The 20,980-nt window shown below is 41.6% G+C and overlaps 1 protein-coding gene across 2 annotated transcripts in view; it reads left to right on the forward strand.

The window, feature by feature from the left end:
• adamts18 (ADAM metallopeptidase with thrombospondin type 1 motif, 18) overlaps positions 1-20,980 on the forward strand; it is a 61,104-nt gene that overhangs the window by 5,293 nt on the left and 34,831 nt on the right. Inside the window, exons 4-12 of one of the 2 annotated variants that reach the window (XM_056381928.1) lie at positions 10,673-10,955; positions 12,754-12,968; positions 13,867-13,950; positions 14,058-14,217; positions 15,520-15,625; positions 16,459-16,596; positions 16,693-16,846; positions 18,255-18,350; positions 20,243-20,391. In XM_056381928.1, the coding sequence (XP_056237903.1) occupies positions 10,673-10,955; positions 12,754-12,968; positions 13,867-13,950; positions 14,058-14,217; positions 15,520-15,625; positions 16,459-16,596; positions 16,693-16,846; positions 18,255-18,350; positions 20,243-20,391 (1,385 nt within the window). Of the gene's footprint in view, positions 1-10,672; positions 10,960-12,753; positions 12,969-13,866; positions 13,951-14,057; positions 14,218-15,519; positions 15,626-16,458; positions 16,597-16,692; positions 16,847-18,254; positions 18,351-20,242; positions 20,392-20,980 lie in introns of both variants that reach the window. The other variant, XM_056381967.1, reaches the window with a different exon arrangement.

Here is a 20,980-nt window from a genome sequence, read left to right on the forward strand (position 1 = left end):
GTGGAAGCTCCCAGGGAGGCTGGATGGTCTCTTTATAGAGTTGGAGAGATGGACTCAGTTTATGTCAAAGAGCTTTGGAGAAGAAATGGGGTGAGAGCAAGAAAGAAAAATTGCTCTCTCGTTCTTCATTTCATTGTCTCCTTTCACCAGAGACGAGGAAATAGGAGAAAGGGAAAAGAAAGTGTCTGAAATAAGGGTTTTTGGACTTGACCCGGCTTGTAATAGAGCAGAGGTGTCAGCACCAGCTACTGGGCCAAACCAAGACCAAGCCCTTTTTTTAAACATCCACCCCGGCCCAGGCCAAACAGATGGAAGTGGGATTCGGCTGTTTAAATGAAGAGCAGGGCGAGATGGTATTAAGAGCAGGGCAGGATGGATGACTGGCAGAGAGGGATTTTCTACTGTAAATCCCCATTAATTGAACATGGTGTTATTTGCTGTCTTTTAATTACTCTCTCTGAGTCCTCACGATGCATCACGCTCACGCTTCTGAGTGAAATGAAGTTGTCTGTTTCGCTTTTGCATGAGAGATGAAAGGATGTCGCTTCAGATGTAATGCTCTCTGATTTGTAAGAGGAGTGGAAAGGGGAGGGGAGCGGGTCCCCTTCTTTCTTCTTTTGAGGGTTTCTCATCTGAGGTTGCTTTGCTGGTTGACCCCAATCCTCTCTGCTGGGGCGTATGGGGATGGGTGGGGGGCCGGGCGGGCGTAAGGGTGAAGGGTGGAGTGGTTTCAACCTGGACTGTCACAGGTTCTTACTATATAGTGCAAGTTCAGAACTGCTCAGCACTCGTGTGAATGCCAAGTGGAGAGGTGATTTACTGCTCCCCTCTGTCCTCCCAGCCCCTTCCCAGGATAGGATTCTTCTCTGGGGTGATGAGGGCAGATCTGAGTCCTTCACTGCCACTGTGCTGGTCCCTGTGAGAAAAATAGTCACACTATATCCTCAGAATGTGCTCAGAAATTTTACACTTTACTTTGCAGCTGGTGAATGAAGATGCAGATATATAGTGGTAGTATATATGATAGTGAAAATATACAATTCTGAGGAAAATTACTTTTTAAATTGATATATTTTGGGTTGCAACTTGTGATTATTTTTTACTATCAATTAATACTATTTTGGACTACAAAATAACCCATCACAGTTTCTGAGAGCTGAAGACGAAGAAGCAGATCGTCAGAAGGAAGAATCTGAAACCAGCAAGTGTTTAAGCGTGTATCAAAACATTTAGGGATTAATTAACTATCAATCAACTAATAAATCAAATTGCTAATAGTTCCAACCCAGGATATACTCTGTTAAGTTATACTGCATCATTTTACTCCCTTTAAACTCATGGAGAGTGGCTTGAGATGCAAAGCCTTGTGGGAAATCTGTAAAGCACAACATTTTCTTGCTTATATGTTTTTTCTGAAATACCTCTCCCTGTAGAAGTCAGCATATAAATTTGTGATTTTTATTTTGTTGTCAGTTACCTATGTAACCGCATCTAAGAGTCATAGATGATGTCAGTGTTGGAGTTGTGCTTACTGCAATTATTTTATGATGGTGTATAATTTTATCATTATTTTTGTCATGTTTATAATTTGTATACATGTGCAACAAGTGTTTAAGAAATGCACTTGCTGCAACATTTTTGTCTATTGTGGCTGTTTGAAGTCATTGCTCATGACTTGGCAGTCGTCACTGAAGCATTTGAGAGTGGGATACTCCCCGCGTCAGCCTGGCTGTGTCAGGTTGTGGCAGAGCTGACCATGACCTTTATTATTGTGACCTTTCCCAAGCCCCTGGAGGCCAGGCCAGAGACAGGTTGGGCTCTCTGGAAACTGAGCTCTGAGGCTCAGAGTAACCAATAGGTGCAATTCAAAGGATCAGTTTTCCTCTTCTGTTGCACTTTGAGTCCTGAAGTTGCTGAACCAAGCACAGTGTCATTCAATGACTTGTCAGTGCCTAGTTGTAAGTAAAAGCGTAACAGATTAAGTGTTGCAGATAAATTAAATGTATGTATGTATTTTTATTTTTTTTTACTATGGTTTGGTTCTTAACAAGCCCAGGGGACGTCCTGGATGTGTGGTGGGGGTTGGCCCTAAAAACCCAGCAACCCCCAGGTGTCACAATTTATAGCTTAAATGTGTTTGCACAGCTACGTGTGAAAGTAAAAACACTAAAGAAAGTGTCACTACACACCTCCTTTATTCTCTCCTTCAGCTCCCTTCATCTTCTCAGGCAGCTCAGATCAAACCGGCTGTCTGATGGCCGTCGTTGACACGGTGCCGCATGTTGTGGCACCCACTGGTGACTGTTGTACGACCGCAGCTCAACCTACGACCTACGTCTGTCTCCACCCGGCACAGGGCTCCCTGTGGTGTGAAAAGGGCCTTTGCTCTTTTCCCGGACCTTTTTACTGATGCTGGATGTACTGTAGCCTCTGGAGTTGCTTTGTGGTTGTAGAACACGTCACAATGTGATGTCAGTATACTGTATGAGAGGCTGAGCGGCGTTATTTGTTTGGAAAATGTGACATCCTCTTTTGCAAAGACTTTAAGTTCTTTGGTTGTTTTATAAAGCTGAATATGTATTTCAGGAATAATGGATGATTTAAAAGTCAGTCCTACTTCAAGACTGCTAAATGGGATTTTGCAATGACATTCAAAAATCAAAAAAATTGCCTGTGAACTACATCTGGGAAATAAAACTATTTGGCCAAAAGGCATACATTTAAACACTCTCTTGCACTGTTTGAATATTTAACATATGTAGATGTTTAAATCCCATTAGACTCCTCCTGCAGCTGAGACAGTATAAGATTACTCATCCGCGGGGCTGGGAACAGAGACAACATATGATGTGTGTGTGTTTGTCAGTGTGCTTTCAAATCCCTTAGGCTTTTGCAGAGTTAAAATGACACTTGAATGACCGATTTCCAGACGGCACTCGGGCCATTTGTACCTGTCCGTTTTCTGTAAAGGCCAACAAATTGGAACGTCTCCCCGCTACAATGTGCCTCTCTGGCTTGGCCATAATTCAGCGACTAGGCTGGGTCACAGAGGAGCTCAGAGCTTGGCGCTACAAGAGGAGAGTGGCCTGAAGCCGTTCCCTGGTGGTCTGGATGCTGACAGTGATGTAGTGCCCACTGTTAGATGCCAGTGGGTGGGGGTAGGGATGGGGGGAGTGGCCGTCGGGCTCTCAGCATGGGTGTGGGATGGTGTGTGTGTATGTGTGAGTGAAATGAAGAGAAAAAGAACAGAAAGTCTGTCTGTGTGTGTGTGTGTGTGTGTGTGTGTGTGTGTGTGTGTGTGTGCTTGTACGTCCTTTCTAGTCTGTGCAAGGTCTTTCTCACATAAGACTAATGGCTGGTGTTGAAGTCTTCAAGTAGATGCTACAACTTCTACAAACAGAGCCCATACATCACATCTGGCCCACTATTGTCCCCACTGCATTACACTGACTGCTGCTGTGGTAAAACAGTCCAGGCTCACAGTAAACTTGGTCCAGGCCTGGTTGATAAGGAGTAGGGAGTGGTGATAAAGAGTGGTGACTCCTTAAAGTGTTATAGCTGTCATTTTTCAGTCTTTGCTGATAAGGACAGACATTAATGACAGAGTTTATGTGTTAAATACAGTGTAGTGCTGTTTCATGTTTAAGGCTTGTTTGTCAGTTGGCATAAAGCAACCTTTCAGCCCAAAGTGTCACCTCACAGTAAAGGACACATGGTCTTCATTCCAGTTTCTCAGAGAGCAAACTCTGGGATTAATGGTAAAAATGGTCTTATTTAAATTTGGATTTTTTTTTTTTTTTTTTACAAAAGTGTGTCAAGGTGATGTATGTAAAAATTTGATTAGGATTTGGTTTGGGCCTGGATGTTCTGCCTTGAGTCGAGTTGTGCTGTGATTGCAACAGGTCACCACATGTATTACCTGCTCATGGTATCTCTAATGATTGTTGCAATGCGGCCGATGATGCTGTCAATGAAAGTAAAAAGGGTATAGCTCAGATTGTGAAGATTGTTCAAAGTAAAACTGGGTATACCGTGTTTCAGAACAAAGCTGCAAAATGTCTTACTACTACTACTACTGTCTGCTGTGTTTGCTACCTTTAGAGCAGCTGTCTTTGGAGGTGTGAGAGCATCATCAAAGTAAACTGGGTGATGATAAATCATCAGTAGGCTGGAGAACATTAAATTATCTCCTGGTGTATGATGAATACTTACTGTGAGAGTTTGATTTATAAGGAAGGAGTAGTCTATCTATCCACTGCTGCTCTGAAGCAGAAAGAGATCTTGTTCCCGGTTATCTTTCACTGCCTCCGTCAGTGCCAACACCGAGGTGAACAGTGCAGTTCAGCAGTGACTACAAACAGTTGCCAAATTAGGAACCAGGTGGAAGTGGAGAAATAAAAGTATATATGGTGGAATTGGAGCCGTGCCTGTTTTTACACCTGGACACACCTGGTTAATTGTTTGAGGAAGCAGGTGTGATTGTCAGGTTTTTGGTTACAGAAAAACTGGGTGATGAGACCCCCTCTGTCTACATTTGGCTTTTCACCTCTTTTGAAGAAGAAGGCAACCAACTTGAAGGGAAATTCTGGTATTTTTCAACATGACTTTTCAATGGCGTTTCTCTGAGTCCAGCTGAAACACACCAGTTAGCCCCTTGTAATATAACGCAGGTTGTAAAATACTAAAATTTCCACTAACTCTCTGCTGTCTTCATCACAGGAAGTTCCAGTGACAAATGCAGGGGTGCTGAGATTCGTAGTTATCAGCTGTTTATACCTGAGCACTGTCAGACTTACTGTGAGATTTACTGGGAGCCAGGTGGGAGCCAGGTGGGATAACACATGTTAACCCATTCACACCAACAGCGAACATGGATTTCTGCTTTGGTCAGATGCAGGTAGAAACATTTTTTTCTTGTAGCTGATAGTTTCTTTTTCGTTATTGTTCTGTTTATTATTAAATTTTTGAGACCCGGGATTTTGGGAAAGTTGTGCAAAGTAAAATGAGTATTCATAGTCACTGGCTGTGACGACCTACACTTTTCATTTTCATTTTTCCAAAAGTGAATCTTGCTTCCTTTACAACATACAGTTGATTCAGCTCCTCTGGGTGTTAGGGGTGTAACTTCCCATCCATGTCTCCTCCACCTTTCCAGCCCCAGGTGCTATCACTGAGGGCTGGTTGACCTTTGCTGGAAAATTAAAAAGTTAATCGCACATATCTCCAGCACATTTATGTGCACTATTTTGTAGAATTAGGAAGTTTTAAGTCCATTTAACATTAAACTCGCATGTCATTTGCATCACAGCAGCACTGTATTTTTAAGTCAGTAAAAGTGTTAGAGCTGTGCTGTAACCCAGTTAGAGAGCAATTAACATCACTTTGAAGGAGGGCATTTCCATTTGTATGAACTGGTGTGGGAGTGGCCCTACTGTTTCCTGCTGTGTCTACATGGGATAACGAGTAGGACCCTGCCCAAAGGCTGCAAATGACAATAGACTCATCCAACACCATCAGTTTCTGCTGTCTTCCCCAGACATGCTCAGAGGGTGTCAGTAGGTTGTTCAAAGACCATTAGTGAGGCCAAACAAGGGCTGAAAAAACCCTGGGCTATTGACACATTGTGATCCTAATCAGTCATACATGAAGAGGGTCATCTAGACATGCTATGAGCAATGGAGCGGCTGTAAATGGCTTGAACGGCTATGAAACACAGTCATTTGAAGCTAAAGGAGGAAAAACCCAACCAGTTTCCTGTCATGGCTGTTCAGCTCTTGTCTTCTTCTAATCCAAGATCCAAAAATTACCATCTCTACCCTACCAATTTCTTACCCCATTTTAAAGACACATAATTTCTCTTGAGCAAACTGTAATTACTCAGATTATGATTCCATTGAATAAGTTAGAAGCCTGAGGGGCCTCCTCTGCTCCTGAATGATTTTTTCCCCCCTCACCACACACTGTGTTCACATGATTCTCTGCTGAGCTGGAGTGCAGATGTTCTTTAGAGCTCAGTAATCACCAGCTTGGGGCTTCTCGCCGCTCGGCCCTAGTCTTTAACAGCATGTAAGCACTTACTCATTTGCCTTATAATATCATGGTGGGAAACCTTAAAAGAGACTGTAGTTTATACAGAGACAAGCTAAAGATGCTGTCTCCCCTGACATAAACCGTTATGTTTGCCAAAGAGACAGAGCTGCTTGTTGGAGTGGCTTGTATTGACTTTATCCAAGGAAAGGAAGAAGTCCTGAGGTAGTTTTTTTTTTTTTTTTAACCCAAGTTTTCCTCATGTTGAAAATAGTACCATTGCTGACTGGATATGACCTGGTTCAGCCTGTAATCTGTGTGTGTCTGATCTGAGTGTGTCAAGAGAAAGGTGCGAGTCTGCATGTAAACATTTGTGGAAAGTAAAGTGATGTTTAGCTCGTCCCTTTAATCTAGCAAAGTCTTACAAGTGTTAATGTGCAGAGATAACTAGAGGTCTGCTGTATCATTGCTCACTGGCCTCTCTGGTGTCTACAGACGCCCTGTCGCCCGTAGAGTCCTGTGAAACTCTACACATCTACTTTTTCTTTACACATCATTAAATGTATAGGCCACGCACCTGAGCATTGTGTTTTCACCAGATGAGAAAAAAAGAAGTTAAAAGGAGAGTTAGAAACAGGGAATAATGTTGTATATCTATAATCTGCAAGATACTCAATGTTTTTAAAGAAAATGCAAAAAATCTAAACGTTTAAGGCAAAACTTTAATTGCAGTTATGTGTTCACTGCACCTGCCGGAGATCAGCAGTGGATTCAGTAATCTCACATCTTTTACTGTACCTGTCTCTAGTGATGAACGGCAAGTAGAAACAAGTATTAATTTATCACCACTGAGCAGGTATTTGATCATAGACTTAGATGCGCATTAAAGGTGCCCTCCAACAAATTAGTATAGCACCTCCACAAAGGTGGTCAAAGAAGCTGATGCCAATTTATCCTGAATTCAAGTCCCTACTAGTAAAATCACTGAATTCCTCATAATGCAGTTCTGTCGTGTGATTGGTTAGACACACATTGCTGGGTTAAATGCACACATCATTTCACAGCACAGACTTTCTGTTAACAATGAGACAAACCTGATGACATCATCAAGGTTATTTTTTTTCGTTCCTTGGAAAACTCCCTACAGAACTACAACAGTCATACAGCTGTTTCAAGAGGCTGAGTAGTACGTCCCATGATGAATAAATTGACCTTGATGTGTAAAATAGTTGGAGCAACCCTATAAATTATGCATTACCATAACATCCAGCATAAATAAAGGATTATGATGCCCCCTAGTCAGACAAATACTTGAAGTACAAGCAGAGACCAGGTCTTATTTATAAATGAGAATGAACTGTGACAACGAAAGTTGAGGTACAGCATTGCTAGAAAAGGCTGCTGTCACTGGAAGATGTGTTTTTGGGGGAAGATGGCAGAAGGAAACATGAGATCCAAATGACACGCAAAACACACAACCAGTCACATGACGGTGCTGACAGATGGCTAGGAAGTGAATGATGTGAGAAAATTTAAAGAATTAAGCTGGACTTATACTTAACACAAGGAGTCAATGGGTGTACCACCAGAAATACCTACAGTGTAGGTTTGGATTCATAGTTCACCATCTGTTCGTAGCACCACTGCAGCATTTATTATTATTGTACCTGATTGGGCCATGTCCTGTTGTAATTATTGTTCTCATATACTTGCAGCTCTTCTTTATCTCTTGATTTATGCTCTTTTATTCACTGTGATAAAGTGTGACGATTGCGACAGGCCGATAGTCTGCAATTGAGATGGTTATACTAGATTTACTTTAACTTCTTGTGTTGTCTTCTATATGCATCAGAAACCTGCTGACCATTCACTGGCTGCGTGTGTTGTTACATTTCTGAGCAGGCAACAGCAGCAACAGCATGTTCTACAGTGCAGCTACGGCGGCTACATATGTGTATAGGTTTCGTAGCTGCGCCATAATCCCTTCATGTAGGACGATACAGGGTTGAAATGTGGTGTTGATCCATTGACGCTGTTCTACTTAAAGCAGGTGATGTTTTATTTTGGAAGGCAGGTAACTCGTACGTTTTCTTAGTTGCTCTGTCTGTGGTATTCATTAAAACATGCAGTACGTACTGACAGAAGAAAGTTTAATCTCTACACACGCACACACACACACACACACACACACCACCATTATTACCATCCCTGCAGATGGAATTAATTTCCTGTCATTATCATCTGCTAACTCCTGGAAAAGAAAGTGGAGAGCTGGCAGATGTGGTGACGCAGAGAGAGAGAGAGACAGAGAGAGAGAGCGAGAGAGATAGAGAGAGATATAAAGCATGAATTGTAAGTTAATGATGTAACTTCAGACAGTTGGGCCTTTAGATTTATTGTTGGGTTGTGGTGGTTGCCAGGTTGGGTCATTAATAGTCATTAATTACATCTTTGTCTGATGGCAAATCATATGATATGTTCTGCAAAATCTCAAACAGAATCAGTATAATCTCATGTTTAAAAATCAGATTTTCATGTTGTCGTAATAAAGTCAGTGTGATGTTCCAAGGGTGTTGGTTGAAGGGAGGAAAACTTATGAAATAATCTCCTGGCGTTGTGAGGTGATTACACTGATATCGCTTGACAGAAGGAGCTGTCAAGAAAAAGGACACTGTTTCATTTTAAAAGGGGAATATTTGATGAGGTGTATGTTATCGCAGACCACGTATGTTGTAAATGCCAGACTGAAAGACAGATGAAAAGATGGGCAAACGAGAGACGACAGCAGTGTGTGCTGATGGGTGACACCTCCTTTGACCTCCTCTAGCTCTGTTTTGAATTCCAGTCTATTTTGGGAAACTGCACTCTATTTTGCCAAGGACCTTCTCTCCCTCTCTCTCTTAATTCAAGTCTTTGATTTGATATATTTTATTCATAGCCTGGGGGAAAATTTTCTTTCCACCTTGTGCTCACAGGTTGAGCCTTTCAGAGCGATGCTGCTGGAGCAGGTAACTGTGAAGCTTGCTCAAGGTTGTTTTGGCAGGTAACGATGTGCTGGGGTTAAAGCCACTGACACCGCAGAATGAAAACTCCAAACCACTGGACCACGTGGAGCTTTCATGTAGTCAAAATAAAGAACTTCCTTGAGAACTTCCCATTGCACCATGGAGGATTGATGGAAGCAGGAGATGATTTATGGACAGATGGAAGATGTGCTTGGAAGCCGGAGAGTTAAAGAGTTGGATGGATGAAGGGATGGATGGATGGTTAGAGGGATGGATGGGGCTGATGATGGCAGCCTGCCATGTATCCAGGCACTGTTTTGACAACAAGAGCTTTGCCATGGCCTCCCCTTTGTCCTGTCTCTGTTTATTTTGCCACCTGCTAGTCTGGGGGGAATGGGGTCAGTTCAACAGGAGCAGGGTCCTGTCTCACACACACACACACACACACACACACAAACACACACACACACAAACACACACACACACACACACACACACACACACACACACACACACACACACAAAGGTCAGAGGTCACTGGGTCAGTGGGTGTATGTGTGTGTTTTCAGTGAGGTATGTTTTTATGTGTGTGTGTGTGTGTGTGTGTGTGTGTGTGTGTGTGTGTGTGTGTGTGTGTGATTGCACAGCTATTTTGTATACATGATGTGGGTTGTGGAGTGACTTAGATAGAATCCTGTGGTCGTGTTTAAGGTTCAGTAGCTCAGTCACTCAGTTCAAAGAGCAGTTACGGCCACTTAATGAAAACAGGAAGCCAAAGCACTGAAGTTACTCTGACATTGAAGTGGTGAGCTAGACAAGTTGATTTGCTTCGTGATGTGTCTTGCAACAAAAACTACAAATATAAGCTGAATCTCCTCCAGTATAGCCTCTTCTGCAGAAGGGGAAATCAAAATAGATGTTATTAATATGCTGAGTATAGTGCAGCCATATGTGCATGCCCACATCTTTATGCTGTTTTCCAATAAAGATGACACATTAGATGAAGTTGACTGTTTCAAACCTGTGAATAAGATTAGTCAGGGTCAGGGAATAGAATCAAGTAGTGAATTAAATTTTAACATTTTTAAAAGTGCAGTGTACACTGGACAGATTTTATTTTGGAAACAAAACCAGGAACACAATGTTGTCATTATATGAATATGTCAATAACAGGCACTGCAGTATTTTCCGCTTGGAGTAAATGATGTTTTGAAGAAAAGCCCTAAACTGGACCGAACTAGTTGTGCACACAATTTAAATTTTGTTATAATCAATTAAAAACAAAAGTCAGCTCTCCATGAAAATAGTAATTTTATGCTTTACTGTCTTCCAGCTAAATTTGACATCTCTTCCTCTAAAGCAGCTGGATGCACTGTGCACATCTGCCTAATATTAGGATAGAGTGGAGGTTCTCAGTTTAGGTGGGGCTGATCTGGGCAGATTTGGAGGTGAAATGTGTGTGTGTACAGCTACACTGTATAGCACTGTCAATGCCAGGAAGTGGAGAGTATGCTGTCAAATACTAAATATTTTGCAGTAACTACCATTGAAAAATGTATCTGGAGGGATTTTTGTGGGGTTTTGTGAGTAATCTGTGGTTTTCACTTATTGTCCATGGTGTTTGTGTGTGTGTTTTCCAGTCAGGTTTGATCCGTGTGTCTCAGGAGGAGTATTTGATTGCCCCGCTACCCCAACATCTGGCTAAACAGCACAACTACAGCGTCCCCAGTGGTCACCACCCACATGTTGTCTACAAACGCTCAGCAGAACACGTTGTCCACAGAAGATCTACCAGCCCATCTAGCACCAGTTCTTCCAGACCTGACGATCCGTACCTTCATCATCATCATCAGCATCATCATCACCATGACTACCAGCATGGAAAGCTACAGCGGCAACACTTCTGCGGACACCGCAAGCAATGTATGTAAGGGAACCTTATATTCCTTATATTAACCTTTTATTCCTCCGTCACTATCTAATAATTGTGTATTAATGTTGAGGAAGTGAAGTTACTGTTATAATGAATTGTCAGTTTATTACATTCACCCTTCATGCAACACGTCATATGTCACTGATTTGACTATGGTGTGTGATGTAAATCTGAAAAATCGGGCATTTAGAGCCTTTACATTCATTAGCTATTTAATCATGTACGTCAAGAGAACACACTCTTTATTTATTCTAGCTAATTTGAAAAATACACATCTCTCCCCTGACCACCATGAATCAACATGCATCACTGGCTTGCATATGCATACATTCAGGTTAACATGCTAAATGTAATTCATTATTTTGTCACTATTAAGTTTAAAAATATATATACATTATTATAGTCTTTGTTTTATTTAAAAACTGCATTTCAGAGTGAATGGATTGGTGAATGCATTGTTTGATGCATGGCATCTTTTCAATTTAACAGAAAAAAACCAAAGCGCAAAATAGGTGTATTAAAATCTGAATAGAAGTATTAATTTTATTTTCTTGTCACTGTTGCTTTTCAACAGATATTCCTGAGGTGCTGAGTATTTCTCCATATCCCATGGCCACTTTGAATTTGTGATGTAACATATCAAAAGGAAAATGAGATATAAAGATAGTAATCATGGGGGAATATAGAATAGATGCTTTACAAGACATCGCTATATATCATACATCAAAGCTCATCAACACATCTTCTGGTAACACATACAAAACTAAAAGAAAATCATTAGTTACAATATTACATGTACATATCCATGTACCAAATTTAAGTTTATCTCATCTCCCAGCCTTTCTTCAAGTAACTGTCTAACTGTGTATTTGTATGTGAACAGGCAACTTAGTCTGTGTGCAGTCTCCATGTTTAAAAAATCAATTTCTGTTTTTATCATACTAAGTAAATGAATAAATTCACTTTTCCTTCCCCAGACTGACAAAATGTCAATTTTCAACACTAAGTGGTGAAATACAACATCTAAACTGGGCTCATGAAGATCTTTGCTTCTAAAATAATTCTGTATAATTCACATTTTATCATTCTGTTTGTTGTTTTGGTTTATTTGGTTTAGTCTTTATGTCATTATGCCAGTGTAATTGGCTTTCAGCTTCTATTTGACATACACTATACAGGATTATTGGATGCAAATTTCTTGGATGAGGAAACCAAAAATGCAATTTTAGACTGTAGTAATTGATTTTTTTGTCTCAGTATTATCATCTATAATTAAAGCTCACATTATCATCTCCATACCAAAAAGGATTGTTCTATACAGATGCTATTCTGTCAGGGTAAACAAAGACTTGAAAAAGTAAGTAACAAAAAAATATTGTGGTGCTATTATTGTAGTGTCATCACCACTTCACAACACAATGGTGTTTAATATTTTACAGAACAGTCATGTCTTTTACTGTCTTTTAGTTGCCATTTTATTTGAGTGCATAATTATGACAAATGTATTTGAGGCCATTGTGAGAGGGATACACCAGCTACTCAACCCTCTGCCTAGGTTGCAGTTATATCTTTCTAGTGGTGAGAGGTAGGAAGCAGCATGGGGAGTGAATTTCCTGTCCTTTCAACACCCTGCTCTGCTCTTATCACCTGGCACGAGCCAGGAAAAAGACAGTTCATTCATTTGACCCTCACTGCCAAGTTCTCTCTCTCTCTCTCTCTCTGTGTCTTTGTACTTCATAACTCCCTCTGTCTCTCCTCCCTTCCGTTCTTCCCTTTTCACCCTCGTAGACGCTCCCAAGCCTCCCGCTGAGGACCGTTTCATCATGCCCGATGAGTTTGCGATGCCCGGGGTGGAAGGACCAGGAAGGGCAAAAAGATCGCCCATCAACTCCAACAGGGTGGGTGGTCTGAATGTGGAGACCCTGGTGGTGGCAGACAGGAAGTTGCTGGAAAAACACGGCAGGGACAACGTCACGACCTACGTCCTCACCGTCATGAACATGGTGAGAAGAGGGAGGAGAAGGAAAGGAGGAGGTGGCATGTAAAATACTTGACAGTAAAGAATAAGAGATGCACTGTAAATCTGTTTAACCCAGCTGTTGTTTGAATTCTTCTCCTGGCATCTAATGTGGGAGACTCTTGACAAACTGCATGGCGAGGGTCATGTGTTTGAATCCTTATGTAACTTGTGAAAGAAGAAACACCACATTCATTTTGTTTTTAAAAATGTAAAGGAAAATTCATTAGCATTGAAATGTACACTTTTGCTGCTACGGCGTTACTTGGTCTAGTATGACCTGTAGCTTGTGGTGGCTAACGTTGGCTAATATAAGCAAACTTTAGATAGATATTGTTGCCGAACAGACATTACTGAGTCAATTTGCTTCCTTTGTCTCTCTTGTGTGACATTATTCCATAATTGTTTATACTTGTTTCTCGCTAAAGTAGCTAGCTAGTAGCTAGCTTTAAATGTGGTTTTCAGAGTCTGATCAACTAGAAGTTACTGTATAAATGAAAGATGATAATTATCGCTTTGACATGTTAAAATGCTTACATGTATGCTATTTCTTTCTGCACTGTTTACCTTCTTCAACTTTAGTAATAGACAAGCTGGAAAGGCCACCAAAAGGTAGCCAGCTGATGCTGTTTCCGTTGCTCATGTGACCCTTGCCTTGCAGGTCGCTGATTCCTGATTCTGTGGTCAAGGTTTTAAAGGCACCAAGATTTGGACCTGCACCCACCTTAAATTTGGGTGCAAGAAATTTTCACAATCCAGGATGTGGACATTACTTAGTGTTTCTCTGCAAGAGAAAAGGAGAGCATAAGCAGATCAGAAAATCATGAATGTTGGATTTGGAACAAATGGGATATTAACAAATTCTATTTCCTACTCTGTTGCAGGTTTCCAGTCTTTTCAAAGATGGCACCATTGGGACCGACATCAACATTGTGGTGGTTAGCTTGTTACTACTAGAACAAGACCCGGTGAGTAGATTCACATAATGATTCTGCAAAAATATGTTGTTTTGCACTGAAACACTGGTGACTGACACTCATTCTCTGTATCACTGTTTCTCTCGCTTCACTTCTAGCTGGGCTTGACCATAAATCACCATGCTGACCAGTCCCTCAACAGCTTCTGTCAGTGGCAGTCAGGCTTGGTGGGGAAAGGCGGCAAACGTCATGATCATGCTGTTCTCCTCACCGGACTGGACATCTGTTCCTGGAAGAACGAGCCCTGTGACACCCTGGGTAAGACCGTGCTCAGTGACAATGCTCTGTGTTGAGGGAGCTGTGTGCATTGGCAACAACTAAGAAACCCTTGTATTGGGAATGTGGTTTCAGATTTTTTGACTGCACTTTAGATGTTGTAATTTTTAGGCATGTAGACAGGTGTTGAGGTGATACTGTTGGTGTAGACGTTACAGTGAGTAGTGATGAAAATTTGACAGGTGCAAACAGGAGAGATGAGTATCCCAATCACACATACTTGGGAGTAACCCAAATGTTTTCGCAATTCTTTTTTTGGCATTTTGCCTTTCTTGCATGGTAATGGTGTAGATGCAGGAAGGAAACATGGAGAGAGAGGAGGTTATGACCTGCAATGGAATTCCCCGGGCAGAAATGCAAACATCATCTTGATCAGCTGACACTCTGGAGGAAAAGAGCTCATTAAAAAGTATCCTGCCATGGTTGTCTGTCAAATGCATTTGAAAAAGACCTGGGTCTCGATAGGCAAGATGAAAAATCTGCAACAAAGTGACAAATTTTGAGCAAGAACCAAGGTCCACCATGTCAGAAGTGACCAGTGTGCTTTAGGGTGACAAGGGTAATTAATCTTACAGCTTGTAGGAACAAGATGCAGCTGGATCAACAACAATGCAGCCAACTCATCCTGGCTAATATCATCATATTGAATTCACACGAATAAATGCTCGTAATGTCAGGGCAGCAGTTTATCTTGTTATCTCATTAATTACTGGGGTATAAAAGATGAAAAGTGACTCAAAAGTGACTCTCTGCCAGCGTTGTTAAAGCTTGACATTGTTTCTTGAAGTCACAGGTACATTCAGCAACCACATATTGATGTTCCTACTGTGCATGCTGTTATTCTTGGGTCCATTACCAGAAAATAGGAAAAAACAATGATCACAACTGAATATTTTGTCAGCTTGTCACAGTAAATCCCAAGGTTAGGATCACTTATCTTCCCCTAAATATTGTCAGGTCCATTATGAGCAGTAGTCCTATAAACTGATCAGTTATCAAAGTCTGATCGGTGAGCCAGGCTTGTGAGGTAGCACTTTGCAGCTGGTGTGAAATTCCCCTCCAGACGTGCAAGTACGTGAATGCATTTGTTACAGATATTTGTTGGCTGCCAAATCTGTTCGAGGTTTCAGCAGAAAGAATGTGCTCAGAAACAAGAGGATTCTATGTTAGAGATGTGAGGTTGGATTTTGTTAACCTTTGGCTTTGTATGCAGTCAGTATGTTACAGTTAATAACCAAATATCTCCTACTCCTCCTGACACCTTATCTGTCTTCGTCTGTGCAGGTTTTGCCCCCATCAGTGGCATGTGCAGTAAGTACAGGAGTTGTACCATCAATGAAGACACAGGACTGGGCTTGGCTTTCACCATCGCTCACGAGTCTGGACACAAGTATGTTTAGCAAAAACTGCATTGAGGGCGTCACATAAATTCACTTGTGAGCACAAACTTTCTGAGTGTCATAGTTGTAAAGCTGCTTTCTCTAAGTTGACAACAACACTGACAGAAATTGTGCAAGTGACTTAAAACAGTGTCAGATGTTTAGAGCAGTGCACTGTACCAGTCTTTGTACTGGCTCTGTGCTGCACGTGGATGTAATGAATCTATATTAAATGAAATGAACATGGTCTGATTTAAAGAAACAAATACGCTGTGGAATAAAAGCATTACGTTAGAGCACTACTTCATCCATTCCATGACACTTTATGAGAGAATAATGGAAACTGCCTGAGGCAGCACAACTCCGTGTTTGTGTTTATACGTTTTTTATTGAGATAGAAGTTTATTTTGATATTTGCAGATTTCTGTTTGTCTGGGAACAAATTGTTTTTTATTAATACACTCAGGTGATAACATGTCAGAATATCTATAAGCTGAAGTGTCCTAATGAATTTGGTCAGCTGAATAGAACATGGGTCTAGACCTAAAACTGATAAATTAGCAAAGAAGTAATTGTTAAACATATGACACATTGTAGTAATGACTCAGTTCAACCAAATATATTTTCATTGTATGACATAGTATAACTTAAAAAAAGTGGGCAAACGATGACATCACTTTTATCATCACAGGGGAAACTGTCAAGATCAATAAAAATCAAATAGCTGAAATTCACCTGTTGCTGCTTCTCATTTGAAGTTCTTATCTTTGAATGACTTGTTTCCCTATGATACTATGACGAGGTGTGAACCTAATGTCACCTATTTCTCTTCATTTTTCTCCAGTTTTGGGATGATCCACGATGGGGAGGGCAACCCTTGTCGCAAGACCGAAGGCAACATTATGTCTCCCACTCTGGCTGGAAACAACGGGGTCTTCTCCTGGTCCACCTGCAGCCGACAGTACCTCAGCCGCTTCCTTGGGTTAGGCCTGACACACACACATACGGTGTCAAATTTGCGTGTCAGTTTTTGTTGCTTTCTTTCTGACTGACACGGGTGGTGTGCTGTGTTCACCAGAACAGCCCAGGCATCCTGTCTGGTGGACGAGCCCAGGCAGATCGGTCAGTACAAGTACCCTGAACAGCTCCCGGGCCAGTTGTACGACGCTGACACGCAGTGCAAGTGGCAGTTTGGCTCAAAGGCAAAACTATGCAGCCTTGATTTTGTCAAGGTGAGATACGTATGAATTTTAAACATGATTTTCATTTGTTGTCATTTTATTTACTTTGAAACCATTTAAAACTTCAATTTGTAAGTTTTGCTAATGCTACATAGCCAGGGTTAGCATTAATAGCTGTTTACTTAGCAGACAAGAGGGAAGGTTGTCAGTTCGGCACCAACCGTCATTCCTTTACTTGCCAAGAGCTGTCTCATTCCTCTCTCATTGAAGTCATTCCTACAATAGATCCTCAAACTAACCGTGTCTTGTGCAGTTACACAGAACCAAAGTTGAATAGTCCTGGTTTTACATGGACCTCAACAATTGTAAATCAGTTCATTCATGCGTCTCTGCCTAAACCAAGATGCACTAGATGAGTCTCCACTAATGAGATGTGGCACTCAGATCATATAGGGGCTGCACTTGTTTGCTTTACAGTGCCAGTAAATTGGCACTTTATTAATTAGCATGATATTTGCACAACAACTTTAAACCCCCCGCATGTGACCCTCCATTAAAATGCATTCTATCTTTTGAATGGGAATCACCCCCCAACCTCCCCCCATGTACCCCCCTGAATCCCTGTGGTCTTGGTATAAGCCTTTATGTTCGGTGCATTCAGTGATGTTGATTCACATGTAAATGCTGTTTAAAATACTCCAGGCTTTCCTCTTGCAGGGCTGTAATTGCTGGGAAATCGTGTATATGACACATTAGCACACATGACATGGCCTTGGCTATTCACGACTTATTCACGACTCCAAATCCCTGCTATGTTCCCCTAAAAGAAGACCAAATACTACATCTGCATTTCTTAGACCTGTGTGCTAGTCAGTGGGTGGTAAATTAATCTACACACTGATTGACTGAGGATTTGGGGCTACCTTTCACACTTTTTCTCCCTGTTTTTTTTTTTTTTTTCGGCTGATGGGCTCATGTAGAATGATTTTCAGTATGGCGGTGTGGCTGTCAGCCACCTGCTCCGTGTCATAGAAGTGAGGACAAAGACTCAACACACACCAGAGCTGTCTCTCCTGCTCTTACCCTCCCTCCTTTCTAGTTTCTCTCCCGTTGCCAGTTGCAGTTGGGCGGGTTGCCAGACTCTGCCGCCTGTCTCTCGACCTTGGCTCTCCCTCTGTGCTCACTCGCTCGCTCTGTCTCTGTATTGTTGGGTCAGATGACACATACAATTATAGCCCGTTTCATTAAAGAAGTACAGTGATTAGATTTGACACAGACGCTTTGTGGAGAAGCTTATTCCCAGTTATCGCGGCGGTGGGGGCTTATCCACCAGCATGATGGTGGTCCTGGCAAGAAGCAGGTGCTGTCAGGTCAGGGAAGAGGAAAGAGGGGAGGGACATGATGCAAAGGTGCCAAAACTGAAAACTTCCTGTATATCTGTGTGTGTCTCCTTTGACAGGACATCTGTAAGTCGCTGTGGTGTCATCGCACAGGACACCGATGTGAGACCAAGTTCATGCCCGCTGCAGAAGGAACCAGCTGCGGTCCAGACATGGTGAGGAAATGTGAATCACAATAGCCAATTACTCATTCTGAAGACTGACAGTTTTACTTACTGATGCAATTAGACACCAAGCAAACATTTCTAATAATAATGACAATAATAAGAATAATCTTTATTTATAGAGTTACAAAGTGCAAAATAAAACCAAAATCATGAGATAACTAGAAGGGCACTCACAAGGTGCAGTCCTCCGCCAAGGCCAGTCTCAAACAACTTACACCAGACTTCCGAGAAACAAAATTCCAATTCATAGTAAATGATCTGGATCTGCCCCAAAATTTAATGGCTTCCCTGGCTCATCCTCCATTCCTCCACCAAATTCAGTCCAAATCGGTTCTTCATCTTTTCCATTACACTGCTGACAAACAAACACACAAACAAACAGACACAGGTGACAACCTAACATCCTTGGCAGAGAGAAGTAGTGATAAATGGACAAGTATCAACCAAACAGTGTCTCCTTTTGTGTATGAACAAGCATGGACAACACAATCCAGAGGATAAGAAACAGATTCTGATATTTGGGTGAAAAGAGTGAAAGATGGGTGAAAAATGATACTTTGACTATAATTATGATTGATTACAACTCTTGGTCTTAGGCCAACATTCCTATTGCTAATAAAAACGCATACTTAAAAAATTCATTGATGAGATTTGGTCCGAACAGAAGGAACATCAGCAGTGAGGTGATTTTAAAAGACTAGTTTGACATTTAGGGAAAATACACTTCACATTCTTGCCAGCTAAGCCTAGCTTAGTGTAGTTACTTTGCTGGAATCTTTGCTGGTTACCTGGCATCCTCATGGTGACAACACAATTCAAGTCAATACATAGTCTAGCAAATGACCCCTCGTAAAACCACAATTTCACATTTATATACTTTGGTTTTTGTACATATTAAACAAACAAATTAGTGCATTGCATTTTCCCTATGTTTCCAGTTTTTGTGTTAAGCTAAGATAACTGGTTGCTGGTGGCAGCTTCATATTTACTGCACAAACATGACAGTTTTATTGGTCTAACTCACTGTAAGAGAGCCAATAATCGTCCTTTCAGCAAATCCCCACAAATTAGTCAGCGTAGTTTAGTTAGGGCAAACCTCAAAATTATTACCCATCAGTCCATTGTAAACATCCATCGCAATTTACAGACCCACTTCCTGGTTCAGCTTTGATCTACTGTAAAGTGTGTAATGAGGGATGGTTTAGGTAATCTGTCCAAACTGTTGGCATGTTTACAGCCTGTCTGAACATCTGACTCATTTCTTGCCACAGCTGCCTTTGTTATGGTGATGTCATCGTGTTTCTAGATTACATTCACTGAGTTAATGTTTTGATAACAAATAAAAATAATGGCTATCAGTATAAGAAATAATTTGTAATAAACTGCAATAGTACTTTACATATATATGTACTTATAAATATTTATATATTTATTTATGTCTATTTATTTGGTCACTCATTCGATTAAAAGAAAATTACTAATATCAATAAATACTCGGACGGATAAGTATCCATCCCCGCTGCTCATACTTGTTTGTACCTGCAGAAGTATTTTTGTATCGTCATTTCTCTCAGCTGGACACAGCGGCTGAGCCCCTTCATATATCGAAAGCTGATATTTAGAAAGAGAGAGAGGCGATGATGTGTGTGAGCGCAGGGTTTGGCTTGGATCGGCTCGGGTGTGGTGCACAGTGTATCTGTACGTGTGTCTTTTGGCTGCAGCTAGAGAGTCTTAGTGTCCAGGTGTGGTGCTGGGCATTTGTCCAAACCAGGAAACTCAGGCAAGACGCCTGGGCCAACACTTGAGTTCTGATAAAAAAGCCATTTCTGTGTGTCTTATTCTCTTCTCCTCTTTTATTTACTTCTTTCTCTTGTCTGCAGTGGTGTCGGCGAGGCCAGTGTGTTAAATATGGGGAGCATGGTCCCAGGGCGGTCCATGGCCAGTGGTCAGCCTGGTCCCAGTGGTCCGACTGCTCCAGGACCTGTGGAGGAGGGGTCATGTACAGGGAGCGCTCCTGCTCCAGCCCAAGGTATACACCCTTGCAGTCTTGCATAGTCCTCTAATCTGATTCATCACCTCCTTTTTAATGTTTATAGATAGTTTAAGTAGCCACGCAGATGACAAAGTGATTCATGTTGTCATGTGGCTTCTAATACAGTGAAAATCTGAGCCGCGGTTTGGGCCAGAAAGTAATTCTTGAAGGTCTCGCGTCCCAAAAATTCTTCCTTTCTGAACACCTGAATGCGCTGTCTGCCAGGTAGCTGTCAGCAAAGACATGCACACACATACTGTCCATGCACACACACACACACATGCGCCTGATAACGGCTCTCATCAGTCAGGCTGACAGTCCAGACAGACAGACTATCTCTCCCTGTGCTCCAGACGAGGAAAACCTCCTAATAGCATGCTCTTTTCTCTGAAAGCTGCCAAGACGGTCGGCAAACGTCCCCTATTGCTGCTCACTCACACAAACATAATTCTACATAATTCTGCAGACCCAGATCCCACAGTGCATATCTCTTTGTTAGTAAAAGGGCTCTGTGCATGTCATTACACTCACGTGAAAGATTTTTTTTTTTTTCAGTTTTAATGTTGTGTTTCATAACAGACATACA

Source organism: Seriola aureovittata, chromosome 1 (assembly GCF_021018895.1).
Source record: "Seriola aureovittata isolate HTS-2021-v1 ecotype China chromosome 1, ASM2101889v1, whole genome shotgun sequence".
Lineage (NCBI taxonomy): Eukaryota > Metazoa > Chordata > Actinopteri > Carangiformes > Carangidae > Seriola > Seriola aureovittata.